The 18,892-nt window shown below is 42.8% G+C and overlaps 1 protein-coding gene across 10 annotated transcripts in view; it reads left to right on the top strand.

The window, feature by feature from the left end:
• TNRC6B (trinucleotide repeat containing adaptor 6B) overlaps window positions 1-18,892 on the top strand; it is a 194,374-nt gene that overhangs the window by 161,096 nt on the left and 14,386 nt on the right. For 8 of the 10 annotated variants that reach the window (XM_059726376.1, XM_059726380.1, XM_059726375.1 and 5 more), the window contains 7 exons: window positions 374-549; window positions 1,835-1,909; window positions 2,706-2,751; window positions 12,679-12,827; window positions 14,195-14,365; window positions 16,639-16,764; window positions 17,792-17,920. In XM_059726376.1, the coding sequence (XP_059582359.1) occupies window positions 374-549; window positions 1,835-1,909; window positions 2,706-2,751; window positions 12,679-12,827; window positions 14,195-14,365; window positions 16,639-16,764; window positions 17,792-17,920 (872 nt within the window). The remainder of the gene's footprint in view (window positions 1-373; window positions 550-1,834; window positions 1,910-2,705; window positions 2,752-12,678; window positions 12,828-14,194; window positions 14,366-16,638; window positions 16,765-17,791; window positions 17,921-18,892) is intronic. The other 2 variants (XM_059726382.1, XM_059726381.1) reach the window with 1 other exon arrangement.

The following is an 18,892-nucleotide window of genomic DNA, read 5'->3' as shown; positions in this document are numbered from 1 at the left end:
TCCCTCACTCCTATTAATTTAAAAGCTTCTAGAATTTTTTTCTCCTACATTTGAAAGTAAAAGAGGGCATATAGGAGGAAAAACTCAAATGCGGTTCTCAAGTCTTTTTTTGACAAGAACATCTCTTGAATACTGTAAATTTAAGCTAATGACATTTGATATCTTTTAAAATAAAATTATTTGAAAGTACATAATATGAGTTACTGCCAGGAAATTGTCTGGGTTTTGTTTTTCATACATGGTTTTTCTGCATGTAACATTAAGAAAAGAATTGTTTTGAACTCTACCAGCACAATTTGGGAACTAAGCACCCCCTTGCAGTCAGTCAGGTTGTGGGGTGGCTCGCTTTTGAAGTTTCTCCTTCTTTTTAAAGGTTCTAAATCTATGCAAGATGGCTGGGGGGAGAATGATGGGCCAGTAACAGGAACGCGGCATTCCAGCTGGGAAGAGGAGGAGGAGGGAGGAGTCTGGAACACAGCAGGCTCTCAGGGAAGCAGTTCCTCCCACAACTCAACAAGCTGGGGGCCAGGAAAGAAACCACAAATTAAGGTAAGAATCCTAATGCTTGAATGATTTGTTCATACTTGCCAGGTGCTCTGAAACCAGATGTAAACAGGCTATTAGGCACTTCCTTTTGGAAAACAAGCTATTGTATTATGTCATTCCATCACAGAGGTGGCTGCTTTACAGTGGTGTCTGAAGTGCTAGGTTTCTGGACTTGTTGAATGTAATAAAGCTATTATGTCTTGTAACTCTGATAGTAGTTGCCAAATTCTTCTGGCATGTGGGCTGCAGAGCCACTACCTAATGAAGCTGAGCAGTAAATGTCCCAGAGTCGTTGCTTTTCTCTTGCCGATCCATTATTCTGAATTAGGCTGTCACAGATTCCCTTTACATAATCTGTTAACATTCTGATCCCACACACTCTTCTTTACTGTTACTTTTGTGCTGGGCCTTATTCCATCTTTGCTAGTTTATGACAACAGTGAGAAAAAGCAGAAGCAGGTGACTGTACTTGGCTGCTGAGCTAACTGCTGCGCAAGGAAACAAATGTGTTAATGTTTCAACAGTAGTGTTTCTACCTGCAGACAAGGACTTCCTTTTGGCCAAGAGCTGAGATATGCAGATTAAAAAGAATGGCTCACAACAGCTCTTGGGAGCATTTGATCAGTCTTCTTTGTAGTACCAGGGTTGGGGAGAGTTGCCTGTCTGCTTTTTGGGACCCATTGATTCCCATTAATTTCAGTCCTGGTTTTTTTTTTCTTGCTCATTTTTCAGACCCTGTTTTATTCTTCTTACCACAAAACAATAGTCTGTTAGCTTTGCTTTTCAGCTTGGTTTTTGTACTCTAGTATTGCTGATTTGGCTTTCAGTTTTGTTTTGTGATCATTTACAAATAGCATTGAGGCCAAATTGAAAGCCCAGCCAGAGCATGGTGTTGATTTGAGAGGAAAGAGCTAAAAGGGGAGAAAGCACAGTGGGGACTTCCACATAAAACACACCAAAAAATTCATCTGTTTAAACAAGTAAGAAAATAAATCGCTGTGCTCAAATCTGTTCTGGTCCTAGAATGAAACGGAAGTTACCTATTGCATAACTAAATCTCCATCCACCCTGATACCCAAAAGTGAACACTTATAGTCAGTTTTTAATAGTATCTGGCAAGTCTCTAACAGAATAAAAGCTTAATGTGTCCTTGTAGCGTTCGAGAGGTGGTTTTCAATAACATTGTTTTCAGGTGATACTTCTGCAAATCAAGGGTGGAATCAAGGAAGTGTGAAAATAGAAGCAAGGTGATAGGGAAACTATTTAATTACCCATCTCTGTTTTTCAGTGCCCATTAAAAGGAGGAAATAGTGATTCATGGATGACCCCTTTATCCAAGCAGTTTTCAAATATGGGATTGCTAGTAAGTAGCTTATTTTTTAACACCATAAACAGCCAGCTTGGGAGTAGACTTCCTGTAATATGCAGAATTATAAATTTAGTTATTTGCTAGCAGATTTTTAACAAAACGCTCTTTTTTTTTATCTTCATACCCTTTCCTATCATATCAGTCCCACTAGTGATAGTAGCTAAATCTTTAAACTCCACTAACTATTTTGGAAATGTAGAGTGTATATATAGTTCTTATTTTGGAGTTAAGGAAATTGGGATACAAAGGTGCTGTGATAAGCCCGAAGCCACACGGAATGCCATTGGCAGAACTGGGGGTAGAAGCTCTCGGCCCCTGGTCTCAAATTCAGTCCACTAGACCACGGATGTCTTAGAGTTATGGGAACACCCTGTTCCAGACTGCCAGGAGAAGAATAACTTGGCAGCACATTTCAAAATTTGATGACTTGACAGGTCATGAGGATGAGCTATCATTTTGGCTGCCATTCCCAGAACTTGATCCTTTGACCACTGGAACATGAGGACAGAGGTTAATTTCTCAGAGCAGCTGTTCATCCATCTCTCTCTGTGGCATAAGTTCATATGTCCTTTTGCAGTTTAATAAGCCTACCACCAAACACAGTTGGGGTAAGGTGTGTTCAAGGTTGCATCAGGACTCTAGTTTCATTTAGAAAATGACTTCTCACTCACACAGGTATGCCGCCGTTTATTCTGACCTGTCTTTAACCTTGAAAGATATTTTCTGTAATATTCTCCAGCTTTGCTTGGGTGTCAGTACAGCATCTCTTTTTTTTTTTTTCTTCTTTCAGAGTCAAACTGAGGACGCTCCAGGCAGTAAGATAGAGTTGTCTGTAGGTACGTATAACTTAATTAAAATACATTCAGTATAATGGGACTGAGCATCATGGGCTAAGTTTCCATGGATGACATGGTCAAATTGGAAGAGGTGTGGATAATTATTTTTGAGCACTTTTCTTACAAGCAGGACAGCAGCAGAATTCAGCTGCTTAGCTCTAGAATTTTGTGCAGATAAGCAACCGCTGCTGAAACAAACAAGGCTGAGGAAGAGGTCTACATAAAATGGAGGCATTGCACAAAAACCAAAAAAAAAGCAGGAGACCCTATTCAGATTGTAGTGTTTGATACTGCTGTTTAGAGGAAACAAGTGCACCTTGTCATGTGTCTTAGCTAGGTAGAAAAGTAGAGAGTTATTAGCTCTTGGCATTAGGATATTCCAATTACCACATCTCCCTGGAGTTGATGCGAGGGGAAAGGGAAGAGCTAATCCTGAATAGGACTAGATTCTTTACTCTGGACAACCTGACCACAAACAACAGGGCGCTTAAATGGGTTATGCTATGCGAGAAGTGTCGTTACAAATGGTAAATTAAAGTGACCCCTTGGATTATTTGGTTCAATCTCATAGGCGATTGTAGAGTCAGAGAAGTAGGGTTGGAAGGACCTCCATAGGTCATCTAGTCCAACCACCTGCCTCCAAGCCAGGATCATCCCTGTCCAAACCATCTGATACAAATCCACAATCTCTAACCTCTTAGTAAAACAGCAGTCAACCCTGGTGCAACACAGATCATAACACCGTATCCTGCCACAGGTAAAGCAGGGGGACCACAGCAGCCAACATCCTGCTTCTGTAAAAGGTCGTTAATATACATGTAAGGAATCACAAGTACAGAGCCAGAGGATGTCTGGGTTTCTTTCTGTACCTACACCTCATCTCTCACAAAATTTTATGTATTTTTCCAATTTCTGAAGGTTCATGTAACAAATAGTTCTCTCTTATACCTGCACAAAATTGGATGTGCATTGGGAGCCTTGTAAGGACCCAAGATTACAGAACTTTTTTGCGAGAGGATAGATTCCTTGCCAATGCAGTGAGGTGATATCTTTCACCAGTCTGCATCTGAAGTCTGTACACAGCTGGTCATGTGTGAATCACTCCCATTTTAACACTATGAAGTATTGTGGCTGAGGATGTTCTAGTTGAATGAAGGCAAATGAAAAATAGGCCCATTAAGGGAGATGCTTTCGTCATTGGTAATTGTTTCAGGTGGTGGACTTAGGATACTTACATTAATGTACTGGAAGTGAGAGTTACTCTGGCTTTCAAGGCTTTTCTCCCTGTGATCAATTCAAAACTTGTTCAGTTCTTTAAATAAACAATGCCATGGTGTTATGTTATACCAGCTAGCAATAGAAGGGGCTCATTTAACCAGCTATGTCAAAAAGAGTGATCTGGTGATTCAGTAAGATTAAATCCCAACTAGTTTTCTTTCTGCTGAAAGTTATTTTGTTTTCTCTGGTTCTGCTCCATGTATGAGCAGGACTCACTTTCCTGATTGACTTTCCTTTTCTTCCTGGCTTGAGGTCAGGTGTTTTGTGCCTTATCTGGATCTGTCTTCTGGGAATTTAGTCAGAAATCAAGATTCTCTCAGTAGCCCTAATGAGGTCTTGAAAACTGTTGCCACTGTCCTGTATCTGGTGTTGACCTCTGCTGTTCCTGTTCTTTAGACTACTTGATCTGTCATCTTAGCATTTATGTTTCTACCCTGGTCAGAAGTTTCTCAGATCACCCACTTGACTTCTGGACAGCTTAGATATTCAGCAGCAGGTGCTCAGGGGAACTTCAGAAGACCCTGTTAGAGAGCCAGGTGGCTTTGATTATAGATTGTCTTGTTCCAGTTAATTGGAAGGAATTTCCTTTTCAAGCTTTTCGGATGGGAATGGGCCTTTTCTTTAAACTTCAACTATCTGTTACCCTTCTTTTGTACTGTCAGGTTGTGTTTGGCTGCCATCACAGCTTTTTATCCTATGCAGTCTGCAGCAACAAAGTTTCTGAAAGGTTTGTTCTGTGTGCCACTAAAGGCTGGTTGAAAGATTTGTTTTGCTGCAGTAGTTGCAAGAAAGGAGATGGGACTCTTCATTGCAATAGATAGGTGTAGATAAGACTGCGTCATGGCTGCTCCGACAGGGCAGGTTTATTTATTTGTCCTAGACAGAGTTTTCATACGTGGAATTCTTCTGCTGTGAGATTTGTACTCTTGTTTCCGTGATATTTATGATGTCTTGGTTTAAGTGTTGGTCAAACTGCTCTTCTGTTCCATGTCTCTGTTAAGGTGTCATTTATTATAATAACTTCACCCTGGAGAGTTAGTGAGATGCCCATTAGACCTGTAAGTCGCTTTGTATCATATATAGTAGTGGAAACATTACCTTACCTGTATTATTGTCAACCTGAAACCCTGCAGCTCCATACAGGATTTCTGGTATGCTTTCCCTTACCAAGGTTTGATTCAGGAAAATGAGTTGTGGTCATTTCCACTGTTCTTGATCTGGCATTGAGAGCAAATCCACTGGAAACTGTGAGATGCTTTGAAGAGATGTGAAGCTTCTGTATGTAAGAGATGCTTTGTATACAGACCTGCTCTTGAGACCCAATGGAAGACGTTTGATATTTTCTATCCAGAACCAGATATAGGCCTCTGTTTTAACATGTCACTTGCTAGCGTATTGTCTATGTGACTCCTATTCTAATTACACATGCACTATGCACACGAGGTTTTTTGACAAGTTCATTTGGGTCATTTATGCATCTAACACACCTTCTAACCTCTCTCCCATCAGAAGAACGTGGGGGCCGAGAGGGGGCCGAGGATCGGGAATCTTCAGGAACGCTAGCTGGGGTTGCGGCTGCGATCCTGTGACGGGCAGGTGGGCACTCTCTATCACCGGAGCGGAATTAGGCACAGACGGGACACGTATCAGTTGGAAAACAGAGATAGCTTTACTTACACTGTAGAGTCGTATACAGCGCAGGCAATCGTAGTTGCAACAATTCTAATCTCTAGTCGCTAATCGAGGAGCTCTTGTAGACCGGGTAGCTCGGGTCTAACTCGGGCGTGCAACATGGAGGATACGTCGTAAGGCTTCGACGACGGGGAGTCTTTGGCAGGTGATCAAACTGCCGGAGTTCCACTCCAGAGGAAATCAGAGTTCTCCAACTAGGGCGGAAACGCCCCTAACCTTTTATACGGCTAGCAAGCCAATTGCCAGCCGCCACATGGGAATAATTTAACATCAGCCAATCGTGTTATGCAAATCGGCATATCTTTGGCGGGAACTCTATCGACACCGGAACTCTTCACCATGCCGAGAATTCCCCTGCCTTACCGTGCCTTGTTCTGGAAAGTTCCACTGTGTCGAGGCACTGATCCAAATCAGCTCTGACATGCCCCCTTGCTGAAGACACAGCTGGGACTTGAAGCACGTGCACGCCGTCCAAATTATCGCTCCTTTCTAAAGATAACTGACTATATACAAAGGTATACAACGACAGTAGTTCATCCTCTACGGATTGAACCAAATAGTAACCAGTACACATACACATCGATATATTGGTCACAAAAAGTTCAATCACGAGGAGTTCAATAGGTGTCATGGCGGAGTCACACGTCAGACGACCTCTGCGTCTCTCTTTCTCTCTCTGGATCCGCTTCTGACACGTATCTCGAACCTCAGGTAAACCTGTTGATTAACAGTGTCTAAGAATTCTTTTTTCAACTTATATAACATTATTGGTATGGAGAGGTAATCGGCTCTCTTCTCTCGGTTCCCCACTCTCCTTCAAGCACGTGACATAGGTGCTCGAACTCGACTCAGCTCCAGATGGCTCTTACACGCCTACAAATGCACCGTCACGAATGACGATCCACACAAGGACGCTGCGTGGTCTTGTCCTAACACGATGAGGACGTTCTGGAGTCGCTGTCTGGATCCTTCGGACACTGGAAACCTAGCTCAAGGGCCAACTGCCATTGACCCTCGTCTCCCAGGATCCGCAGCTGTCGCTTCGTGAGTCTGGAGTGGTGTAACAGGAAACCAAACATAATCCTCTCCTCTCTCGTCCTCTGCGGCGGTTGCCACACTTGCTCTGGGTCATTCGAAGTCCCTGTGTCTGACTTCACGAGCGCTTGCAATCGTGGAACCGGTCGCAGAAGGTTGCAGGCTGGTTGGCCGGCTAACGGATTGGGGAGGACTCGAAGGACAGTGGCGTTCTTCCCTCCATACACCTCAACACAAGCCTCCACGCTGCCAAAAGTCACTGGAACAGTTCCAGGGTTTCGTAGGTGGCGATGCAGCCACAGTCTCTGCTGCTGGGTCGGTGTCAGTCCCAGCGCGTGCTCCCTGGAGTTCCAGGAACCGTACGAGCTTCCTATCACCGCCAGTAGGATCTGCTCTGCACTGATCCTTGCCGGACGACCCTCGTGCCAGACGTGGGGCTTGTGATCCACTTGACCCGCGACAAGTGCTGGGAGCGGAACAGGCCAGTGGGTATTGTACTTTAGCCAATCTATATCGGTGGCGTGTCCTCCACTCCACGAGGCTTGTCAAGTGAAGAAACTAGCCTCCTCCAGATCAAGCAGGTCGGATCCAAACTCCACGACCAGACGTCCTAACCATACAGCCAAGGTCTCATTGGGCTTGATCCTCGACTCTTTGCACAGTTCCTGTAGCTCAGTCCAGGTTCTAGTGTAATGGGTAGTGTAGATTGTCTCCCTCACTCGGCTGCTTGCTGCTGCAGAACACGTAGCTGCTGTCGAGGCTGCCGCCGCTTCCTTGGAGAGGGGCGGATGTCCTCTGCTCACTGCCCCCTCTCTGTGGAAAGGAGGCGGGGCTGCCGGAAGCGACGTCATGTCGGTGGGCGGGGTTGCCGGCCAGGTTCCCGCCGATTCTCCCGAAGCTCCTCCCTTCTCTTCCAGTTCCAGGCAGCTCGCTCCTTCCTCAGCGCCATCTTGGAGTGGCGTCGACTTGGGGCTTTTCTCCTCTGCCGCTCCTCGTGCCGCTGGTACAGCCGCGAGCAGTCGGGCTTCCAGGTCTGCATTCTTCTGCAGCAAAGTTGTCACAGCTGGGAACAACACATCCAACATTCTCTCTTTTCTATCCCTCGGGGCTACACAAGTGTCCAGCGGGGGGCTGAACCGGTTAGCCGTCGTCAGCTCTTCACCCTCCCATGCAAGCTACATGCAGCGAGCGAACTCTTGGCTGAGAGCCAGGCTCACGTCGCCCGATCCCTGTTTGGCGAGGGGTGCGGTGTTCCCTCTTTCCCGGGGCCTGAACAGGACTCTCTTGCTGCCCATCACACACCCAAACGCCTCGGGGTGCCGATGTGCCTCCCATACTTCTGATGCCTCTTTTCCTTTTTCCTTCAGTGAAAGGTAGCCATCGATAAACCTCTCACCCACTCCGCCCGCCTGGTGATACGCGATGTGGGCGCCTAGTTCCTCGGAGCTGGCCACTTGGCGTCTCCCGCTATGCCAGGGGCAACTTCCCACTAGCTCCCGCTCCATTAGATCTTCCCCAAATCCTGACTCCGATCCTATCGATCCTAATCCCGATCCCGCTGATCCTGTTCGTGACGCCATGTGGGGGCCGAGAGGGGACCGAGGATCGGGAATCTTCGGGAACGCTAGCTGGGGTTGCGGCTGTGATCCCGTGACGGGCAGATGGGTACTCTCTATCACCGGAGCGGAATTAGGCACAGACGGGACATGTATCAGTTGGAAAACAGAGATAGCTTTACTTACACTGTAGAGTCGTATACAGCGCAGGCAATCGTAGTTGCAACAATTCTAATCTCTAGTCGCTAATCGAGGAGCTCTTGTAGACCGGGTAGCTCGGGTCTAACTCAGGCATGCAACATGGAGGATACATCGTAAGGCTTCGACAACGGGGAGTCGTTGGCAGGTGATCAAACTGCCGGAGTTCCACTCCAGAGGAAATCGCGGAGTTCTCCAACTAGGGCAGAAACGCCCCTAACCTTTTATATGGCTAGCGAGCCAATTGCCAGCCGCCACGTGGGAATAATTTAACATCGGCCGATCGTGTTATACAAATTGGCATTTCCTCAGCGGGAACTCTATCCATGCCAAGAATTCCCCTGCCTTACTGTGCCTTGTGCTGGAAAGTTCCACTGTGTCGAGGCACTGATCCAAATCAGCTCTGACAAAGAAAAGGGTTCTGCTGCTTTTCTACTGTAATCTCTTACATGGGAATGAAGCCGCAAGTTTAATCAAGAGATACAGACCAAGTCTTTCAGTTCTATATATTTTCCTCTCTTTTGGGTAATTCCCTTTCAGCAGATGAACTGCAGTTTCTACACGCTGCTGGGTTCTTGAAGCCTTCCAGAAGGCCATGCAGTTCAGTGTCATAAAGGCACATTCTTTTCACCTCCTCCTAAATCTCTTTATAAGGTAGACTTGGATTTTTCTCTTAATTTATTCACATATAAGTAGGGAGCTACTTAATTTGTGATTTCATGGATTTTGCTAAACCCATGAAATCCTCAGTTGTCCACGAGATCAACTTAAAAAAAAAAAGAAAAAGAAAACAATAAAAATAAAGTGCTGGCACCCTGGTGGAAGCCAGCAGTTCTTGCTGTCTTGCAGCCCTCCTAGGAGGGGAAGGCACCAGATGGCAGGGCGACACAAAGGTCAGCCAGAAGCTAAGATGGGTGGCTGCCTCACAGTGGCAAGGGACAGAGCCACTGGGAAATGCTCACAAAATTGGCTCTTCATGCTGCTTCCAACCCATGACAATTCTTTTGTCGGACCTTGAATTAAGTAGGTCCCTACATTTAAGAGTTTCAAGACCCGATTCATCATCTGCTGAAGCCAAACTCTTTACCCTTTGGACTATGCTATATAATTTCAATAGGACAAAACCATTCTGCTAATCGCCAAAGTTAGTAGTATCTATTTAATCCAGAAGATAAGATGTTTCAACAAAGGTTGACTCCTCAAAATTAAGTTTCAGGTTGCATCAGAAATTTGTTTTAAACTCAATATGGGATGACCATCATTTTGTATCCAAGTGCATTCTGCTAGAGATTAGGTAGATTACTCAAGAAGTAGCTCTGCCACTTTAAATCTGTAAAGCTGCTGCTGGGAGCTCCATATATACCTTGACAAGCTAGTCTTCATTATCAACCTATAGATTTGATGCATAATTTATTGGTTCAATATCTGAGTCCTTATTTAAAGAGGATTCCTTTCACCTAACACCTTAGTCAGCTGTTTTCCAGACACCTGGAGTAGGATTGATGGGCAAATTATCCAAAGAATGAACGAACAGTTACTTACTGTAAAATATTTCTGCTGCTTCAAGGTACTATCTTTATGGCCCTAATAACCTGCCCTCTGCTGTGTGAAATTATTTAGCCTTGAGGGATTTTGTATTGGTGAAGGAATGAAGTGGTTAGTTTGAGGGTACCCTGTCTTTATGAGAGGGGCTTGAGGACATGTTAGCCACATTCAAGGACCAAATGGATATTATTACCCAAGAGTTTGCTCTCATAGACATGGGGCATACACGCACCTAGAGATGGATAGAAAAAAAACATATTTAAGAACTACAGTTACTGCTAAGTGAGTAATCTGTGTCTGATACTCTGAGACAGGAGTGATATACTGAATGGGGAAGCCTGCTTTGCTTGTCTCAATCTTTTGTCAATTCATCATGTAAGATACCACTGACAACTGAAGTGTGAATTTCTTATTTAATTTTAACTAAAAGTACAATAATCCGGACTAGAACTAAAAAAAATACATGGTCTACTTTTAGCCTGGTCATTGGAGTGGGGGAGGCTTTTCAGTTATCTTGATAAATATAGAAAATTAATTATTGATGACTGCTAATTCTGGACAGTCAGATGGTCAGTGAGCACAATTTCTTGATGAAGAGAGAAATAATGGCAAAATTTGGTCTGAACAAACTTTCTCATAGACCGCTGAAGGGATAGGACTATCTGTGATAAGCAAAAGCAGAGAACTTTCGTAAGTTGTGTTGGGAACGCTGTAGTTTCTGACATGAAGTGATTCAAGTTTAGATGTGAAAGAGAAGGGTTGGCAAGATTGTCTTGCAGAATTTTGTACCATAGCTCTTGGGACAGAGCATTAGCTGCTGAGCATGACTTTTTGGGATCTGTTAGAAAAAAATGAACCTAGCCAGGTCATCTTGATTTCAGCAGTTTCTTCCAGGATGCATAGTTAGGTTATTTAGTACCTTATGAGGAATGGTTTTGAAGGCATCTGAGAAGTGTAAGATCCACCTGATGTTTCACCTCTATCCCTGCCATAAGAAAGTAGACTGAAACAATCTCCCCAGTCAACCTGCCATGTGTCTGAGATGTCAGAAGAGAACACCAGATGTAAGCGAGGTTACTGCTTCCTTCTCAACACTTTTGCCTATGGACAAGAGGTTGATCACTCAACTACAGTAAATTTAAGTTGTCAGTGAATTGTTTTTTGAGAACAGGTTAGACCATAACATGTTTCAGAAATAGTTAGTTGAATGAGGCATTAACCATTTGTGAACTACAGCTCCTCTGGCAAAGAAGAGCATGGATCCAGACCTGTAATGATTTTAGAACCTCAGTCTGACCTACTAAGCCCAATTATGATGAAGCGTTTAAGTATGATACCTTTTTTGTGGTGAATGCCTCTGGAATATAAGAGATTAATCAGATTTTTCTTTTTAAATGGGACAAGCGCTGCTTTCAGCACATGGCAGATGATTATGGGGAAGCAATTTTGAAATTATATCTTCTTTTAGAGTCAGGGTTTGGTCACCCTGTGTTTTTCTGATTATAAGTTGATTCCACATTTTCAGGTTCAATTTTAAGACAAGTAGCTTTGCCCTTTGAATATAATTTGATAGCTACAAATAGACTTGACTGCTGTTGCCCCTACAAAATCCTACAGAAAAAATAACCAAAGAAATCATTCAAAGAATTAAATGAACTAAACATACTAAAAAAACAACTGAATCAGTGTTTTTACAAAATAAAACAAATACAAATGTCAAAGGTGCAGCCATAGATGGTGTACAAGTAGACTGTGCTTCCTGTTTTATGGTTAATTTGGGGGAAAAATAGGGAGACTAACAATCAGAACAATACAGTGATTATAAAAGAGGATGTTATTGTCTTGTTCTTTGCCATTGCATATGACTTGCAGTGTTACAGTTTTCTTTACATTTCAGCCTCCTTCCTTCACAGTTTTACTAAATACATCAAAGAACCACATCACATGCTGGTAAAGGATATGTGGGGAGCAGCATGTCTGCTACTATAAGTTTTTGGTTATTCTTGGTTATGAGAGAACTGCTCATTTGCCCTGAAAAGGGAATTTGTGTGCAAATATAGGGACATATTTGGTGTAGTTCCTCGAAATTACAGGAGATAGTTTGAGTTGTAGATGTATATGTTTACAATTTAGAATGTGTGCTGGCTTGTTGTCCTTCCTTCCCATCACACACTGTGCAGACTTTTAAGTGCCATGTGTAGAAAATCCAAGAAGTACTCCTTGCCAGAGATACCTAGAAACGTAATGCACTTGCAGCGGGTTCCAAGTGAAACACAAGGAAGTAAATATAAGCAAGTCTCATTGCCCCAGTCAGGCTGTTGAAGCAAGAAACATTATGTAGATGTTTCTGCACACACAATTAGAATTTCTAATGCGAAAATATATTATTTATTAATGCTTACAAAGCAAATTGCCGTGTTGATCTTTGAAATTAAACGTATTGCTTGACTTGCTTCATCAGCTTTAATAGTATCTGAGGTTATGCTAAACTGTAAGAAAAATCCATGGCTTCTATTCTTCAGAACTCCTGAAAGTTGTCTTGCCATTATGAATCTGCTGAAATGAATAGATCTGATTGTGGTCACACGCAGTGATGTTTTACCTTCTTCTCACTCTTTTGTAGGTGGTCTCCCAGATAAGAAGTTTGAGGTGGACAAACGAGCCATGAATCTTGGGGATTTTAACGATATAATGAGAAAGGATCGATCTGGGTTTCGTCCGCCCAATTCCAAAGATATGGGAACCACAGATAGTGGGCCTTACTTTGAGAAGGTGAGATGAATCCTTCTGGTTAGAGGAAAATCCACTCATTTTAAGGTCCTAGTTCCTGTTTTCTCTGGGAATGCTGAAAGTTCCAAGACGGAACATAAAAGATATGGCACTGGAAATAAGGAAGAACAAGTGCATTTGTGTAGTGTACATATATGAAACATTGAAATGGATTGAGTACGTGCATAAACAGAGTAGAACAGTGCTGGGGCTTTGAGGCCTGATCTGAACAAAGATAACTTAGAAGACTTTTTCCAGTCTTTTGCTGAAGCGGGAGAAGTGGTCCCTGTCTGTCCCATCCCCCAACACACACGCGTGCCCCTGCCCCCTCCCAAGCTCAGCCTACAGGGCATTGTAATGGATCTTGTCCTGTTTGACTATTCATTTATACTCTTCTGTTATAATTACATTTATATTACATAATCACAGTCTTCCAAGACTTTTTATCTCTGCTTTCATGTTTGCTAGTTAACAAACATCTTTCTAGACTCTTCCACTCATTATGCTGTTTGTCCATTTACTGTTAGTTTTACTTCTGACATGTTTTCCCTGTGATATCTGTTGTATGTTGCCATAGTATCTTTTTCATACTCTTTACCTATTGTAGGCAGGCACTGAGGTTTTTTTTAAACATTAGTTGCTTCAAATTATGATTTGCAGTATGTCCCCTGGAATAAAAAAATTGTAATTTGTGCCAATAAAATTGAGAATGAGCAAAATGATGCATAAAATAGATGGACATTGTCTGTTTTAATAAGTAAGGGTTTGTTTGTTTTTAATGTCTAATTTTAAATTCCTCCATTTTGGGGTTACAAGCCAAAACCAGTTTTATGAACTCCCTCTGCTGGTCTGATTAATAAATGTCATTTGGAGAGCTCTGCTCATTGCCGACGCAAGAAATGATGTGTGCAGATGGATGTAAATGCTAAGAACTCATTCTAGCTCTATCTGCTTTCACACAGAAAACAATTGGTGTCAAAAATGGACAAAAATTAGTAAGGAGAGATTTTTTTTTTATTTTTATTTTTTTTTTTTACTCCATCTTTGCTTAACAAAATACTTTGACATGAGCGTCTTCTTAGGACAAGGCAGACAAGGTTCTTTGGATGAATCTGATATCTTTTATTAGACAAACTTAAATAGTTGGAAAAAAAGTTTTAAGCAATCTTTCGGGTTTAAGAAAAAAACGTTTGTCAGGCTGAAAATAATTCTAGTCATCGGGGACTCAACTGAGCCAGGAGTTTGTAGTTGTAATTGCTGTTACAAAACTAAATTGCTTATTCCTCATCACTCACTGTCCTTCTCTTTCTCTTCTTGCATTCTGTTGCTTCACTAACCAACTCCTGCTGATTGGCTAACTACTGCTTCAGCTGACTTTGCCTTTCTCCAATCAAGATGGGTGCCTTGGGGATGAGGCTCCCTGTTCTCCCTTCTCCCCTTCTCCCAACTACAAGCTGTCTCCCTCTGGTTCCACTCTACCCAACGTCAGCCTTGGGGCAATCGGCTCAGGGCTCAACCCCCAAAACTTCGCTGCTAGACAAGTAAGGAGGCCACCTGCTAAGACTAAATTACTATATTACTAAATGGCTGCAATTTAGGCTTAATCCGAGTCAGACGATTTCTTGCATTTGTTTTTCTGACAAGATGTATCGGTCACTGAATAAACAAAAAATGTTTCAGATACTTTAACCCATCAAAGATCCATCTTCCTGGTTGTTGTCTATATGTATTTTATCTGTTTTGTTGGCCCTTTACTTCCTTCAATAGTGTGACAAGCTGATGGATTTAGTTTCAAAAAGGCATTTTTTGCCATTCAGTAGAAACAATGCAACAAGTATTTATTAGAGTATTTTAGGTATAATAATCTAGTCCTTTAAAAAAAATTCTCATCAGGCACAGTTGTTTTAAACCTAATTTGCTTTTGAACTTTTTTGTCCAGATTCCACATTATAATTTCTACGTTAAAATGTGTTTAAAAGCTAACTTAATTTGGAAATCTCCATGGTAATAATGCTATATGCTTGTTGTACACAGATACCATAAATTAAAATAATTGTAGGTGGGTATGACAGTATCTCCAGCAAAATAATTTGGATTATTGTGATAGAATAGTTTACAGGAGTGTTTAAAGTAGAAGGAGAATCAAAAATATTTTAATGGTCCAAGCTTACAAGGCCTATACACTCAACTTTCTGGCATTTCTCTGTTTTGTCTGTCTGTCTAACACAGAGACAGGCAGTGTCCAGCCCGCAGGCTGGATCCATCCAGCAGTGGACTCCATTTCCCAGCAGCCCATGCCCATGTGGCTGAGGCCAGTTTCCATGGAAACACCAGCAGCATCCCTGCCATGATAGTGTGGGACTGGGGTTTCCATGGAGACTGGCCCCAGCAGCACTAGCAGGGTGGGGAGCTGCTCCAGGGCTGGGCTGGGATCTTGTGGTGACAGCATGTTCTGGAGCCAGGGCAGAGCCACGATCTGCCTACATGCCCTTACCCCAAGCATGCAAGCTGCAGATCGCTGCTCTACCTTGTCTCTGGACCATGCTGTCACTGCCGCAAGATCTCAGCCCAGCCCTGGCAGCTCTCCGACTGCCAGCGCCGCTGGGGCTGGTCTCTGCAGAAACCCCAGATTCTGCGCTGTCGCAGCATGGCTGCTGCTGGGGTCTCCATGGAAACTGGCCCCAGCCATGCAGGTGGGGCCTGCTGGAAAATGAAGTTCGGCCCCTGGCCGGATCCGCCATTTTGCCTACCCCTGGTCTAACACTAACTGTTAAGTGAAGCATCCGATCAATATGTCCACAGATGTTCAAGGCATTGTACAAAAATGTTCTGACTTTAGGGAAAATTAGCTGAAAGGAAGGAAAATATGGGACATGCACAGAGTCCCTATACAGCCTGAGTACAATGACAGTTTCAAGCACCTCAGCAGTGGTCCATAGATAAAACGACTGGTTGATGGTTTCCTATTAACACTCGAGCATAACAGCACCCGCTTGCTCTGCCATTTTACTAGTATGAGGCAAGATAAAGGTGCATCTTATAGACTAATTAAGTCAGAGATGCATATATTTTTGTGACCAGCAGCTCACTTCATCAGATGCTAAGATCTTACTAATGGTTTGACATGCAAGAGAAGAGGGAATAAGGTGGGAAAGAGAGGCATAAAGGAATAGGATTATGCATAAAGCTGCTGGCATAGGGCAGGATTAGGGACCCTGATACTGGAGGGTGGGAAAATTAGGGGCACATATGCCTCCTAGGGAGAATAGGGAAACCTGTTAGGGGGACAGAGGGGTACTTGGAGCCCCTAGTGTGGAGGTGAAGCAGTAAGAGGAAGGAACAAGGGAAGAGAGAAATCTAATTGAGGATCAGTTCTAATTAGGTGGACAGCAAAAGCTCTGCAGGTTAGATGAGCATTAGAAGCATTTGAATTGTGAGCAGATTTGTGCTGAATATTCAACCAGCTCCTCTGTCAAACCTCCCATAATGCAAGGGCCAAGATTTTATTGGGAAAGTACTGCATTGATGTTTGTGAATGAGAATGTTTTTGAGCATGCTGTTTGTTTTCTGAGCTCCTGTTTTTCTACCTCTAAAATGGGAATAATAAAGCAAAGGAAATGTGCAGGAGGAGGTTGTATTTCAAAAACTTCATTCTACTGAATCACAGGGGACAGCTACCCTTCATGACAGAGGATTCAGAAGATACTCTCTTTTTAGTGAAATATTCCTGCAATTTTATTAGTATGTAGCAAATTGCAAAGAATTTGATTAGCCAGAGGTATTTATTTCATTCGCTGTTGTTTTAATTTTATAGGGTGGCAATCATGGTTTGTTTGGAAACAGCACAGCACAATCAAGGGGCATGCACACACCAGTGCAGCCACTAAATCCTTCCCCCAATATCCGGGCGCAAGTGCCTCCCCAGTTTCTTTCCCCCCAGGTAAGCAGTCAACACATGGTTTCTTGCAATATATGCTGCTTTTTAGGGCTTTTTTTACATACCTACTTGGTGTGGACCTGGTATATTTTATAAATAGAACCCACAGACTTTGCTCAAAATTTCCTCTAGTCTTCAAGGCTTTTCAGACTGATACCCTTCTTTCTTACCTTCCAAGGGAGGGTCTTTGTTGGTAGTTTGTTTGCTACCCATTTTTTTCATCTTTACTGTAGACTTGTAAGTCTTGAGTTCTTGCTGGCTCTTTTTACAAAGTGATTTAAAAATGGTATTTTATCACTATGAACTTGGAGCCTAGTGAACTTTTATCTTTTACTGTGAAAGGTTTTCTTAACATGCATGGTGGAAGAAAAGTAATTTCCTTTCCAGCTTCCTAAACTAGGCAGTTAACTTACAGTCCTGAGTTCTAGTCTCAGGCCCCCCCGTGCATGTATTTTCTCTATTCTTCCTTGTTTGCATTGGCTCTGTAGGGGCTTTGGGACACTTTTTTTAATTCTATATTTTAGACACACTCAAGGATAAAGAAATGGAGATTCATCTTCTTCCCCTGCACTTGAAAATAGCTATTTATCCACATACGGGGAAAATAAACTCTTTGTAGCGGACACAGTTATTTACTCCCACACCACCATTGATTGCCTTTTCCTTTCCACGTGTTACTTGTCAAAGTGCAGAGTTAGCAGTGTGCTGTCATGATTCTGTTTGGTTGCTGACACAGAAAACGCTTCTAGTTTAATGCTGTCTCCAAAATGTATCTTTCTTCAATGTGGGTAGTGGTGTTTTACGAATTAACTGGATTGTGCATTCTTGCAAGCCAGAAAATAGTATTTGGGTATGTGCAAAGGTGAGCATGAATAAATCCAATGGCTTTCCAAAAATACCATGTAAACTTGGGAATAGGCCATACCTGCTCCCCTCCACAGATGCCTCCCTTTTCTCTTTCTGGTTCATTTTTTGTGGAGCAGTTTATCATGTGTTGTATCTTAATTTTTTTAATATGGTTTCTACACAGGTTTCTACTTCCGTGCTCAAGCAGTTTCCTAACAGTGGCTTGAACCCAGGTCTGTTCAATATGGGTCCCCAGCTGTCTCCTCAACAAATTGCCATGCTAAGCCAGCTTCAGATTCCCCAGTTTCAACTAGTAAGTACTGTACTTTCTCACATATTTCACACCCACAAATGTAATACTTGCCCTATTTTTGGAAGGTCCCAAAAAAGAGAAAAAAAACTTAACTTTTGACTCCAGGTAAGGGGCTGGGACCACACACCTGATTGGAGCTGTGTGCCAGTGCTGAGACTGCATGGTGGGACTCCAGAGGCAGTGCGCAGGGTCAGATCTCGTGTGCTGGCTTGATATGGTACACATTTGGGGAGGGGCGGGGTTCCTTATGAGTCCAGAAGTTTGGTGGTTGGGAAGGAAGCAGAGGCAATATTAACTGTCATGGCTTCCACAAGCACAACAGTTAATGCTGCCACTGCTCTACAGCCCACCTGACCTTCCCGGCCAAATTTCCAGGCCCATGGGGAACCCTTTTCCTCGCATATAATTACCATCCCAATTTTCCCAAGCTGGTTTTGGGGGATGTGGCAGAGTATTATATATGAGAAAATATGGTAGCCAGTCACCTTATTGGGATAAGCTGAGTTCCTTGTTTGCAGACATTCCAAAGATAGCTTTCTTCCTTTAGGTTTGTTCCACGTCTAAGTCTTGTTCTGCTGATTTTGCATTATTTGTGTACAAACAGTAGTTGCTGCTTTGTACTGGAAAAGCACACTTGTTGGGGAGTGGTGTAATCTAAACTGACCTATATAGTTATTGTGAAGTTTGCACTTGTTTTTTGTTGTAGTTCACTGGTAATGAATCTTAGCAACCCCTTCAGGGGGGAGCTGTTGCATGATGATATCTTAGTCATTTGTGGTTATGCTTGTATTTTTAATTACTTAGATATGGAGCTACTGGGAGTATTATTTCTAATTAGATAAGATATAGCAAGGAAAGTAGATCATGTTCCTTTTATAATTTCACCAGGATTTTATTTCCTTGTTAAAAGTGAAGAACCACAGTCATCTTCACTGAAAGCTGTGGATAAGGCTTTACAAGTGGTCAGTTCCA

The sequence above is a fragment of the Alligator mississippiensis genome, chromosome 4 (assembly GCF_030867095.1).
Source record: "Alligator mississippiensis isolate rAllMis1 chromosome 4, rAllMis1, whole genome shotgun sequence".
Taxonomy (NCBI): domain Eukaryota; kingdom Metazoa; phylum Chordata; order Crocodylia; family Alligatoridae; genus Alligator; species Alligator mississippiensis.
The sequence above is the reverse complement of the archived record's forward strand: the minus strand, read 5'-3'. Positions and strand labels throughout refer to the sequence as shown.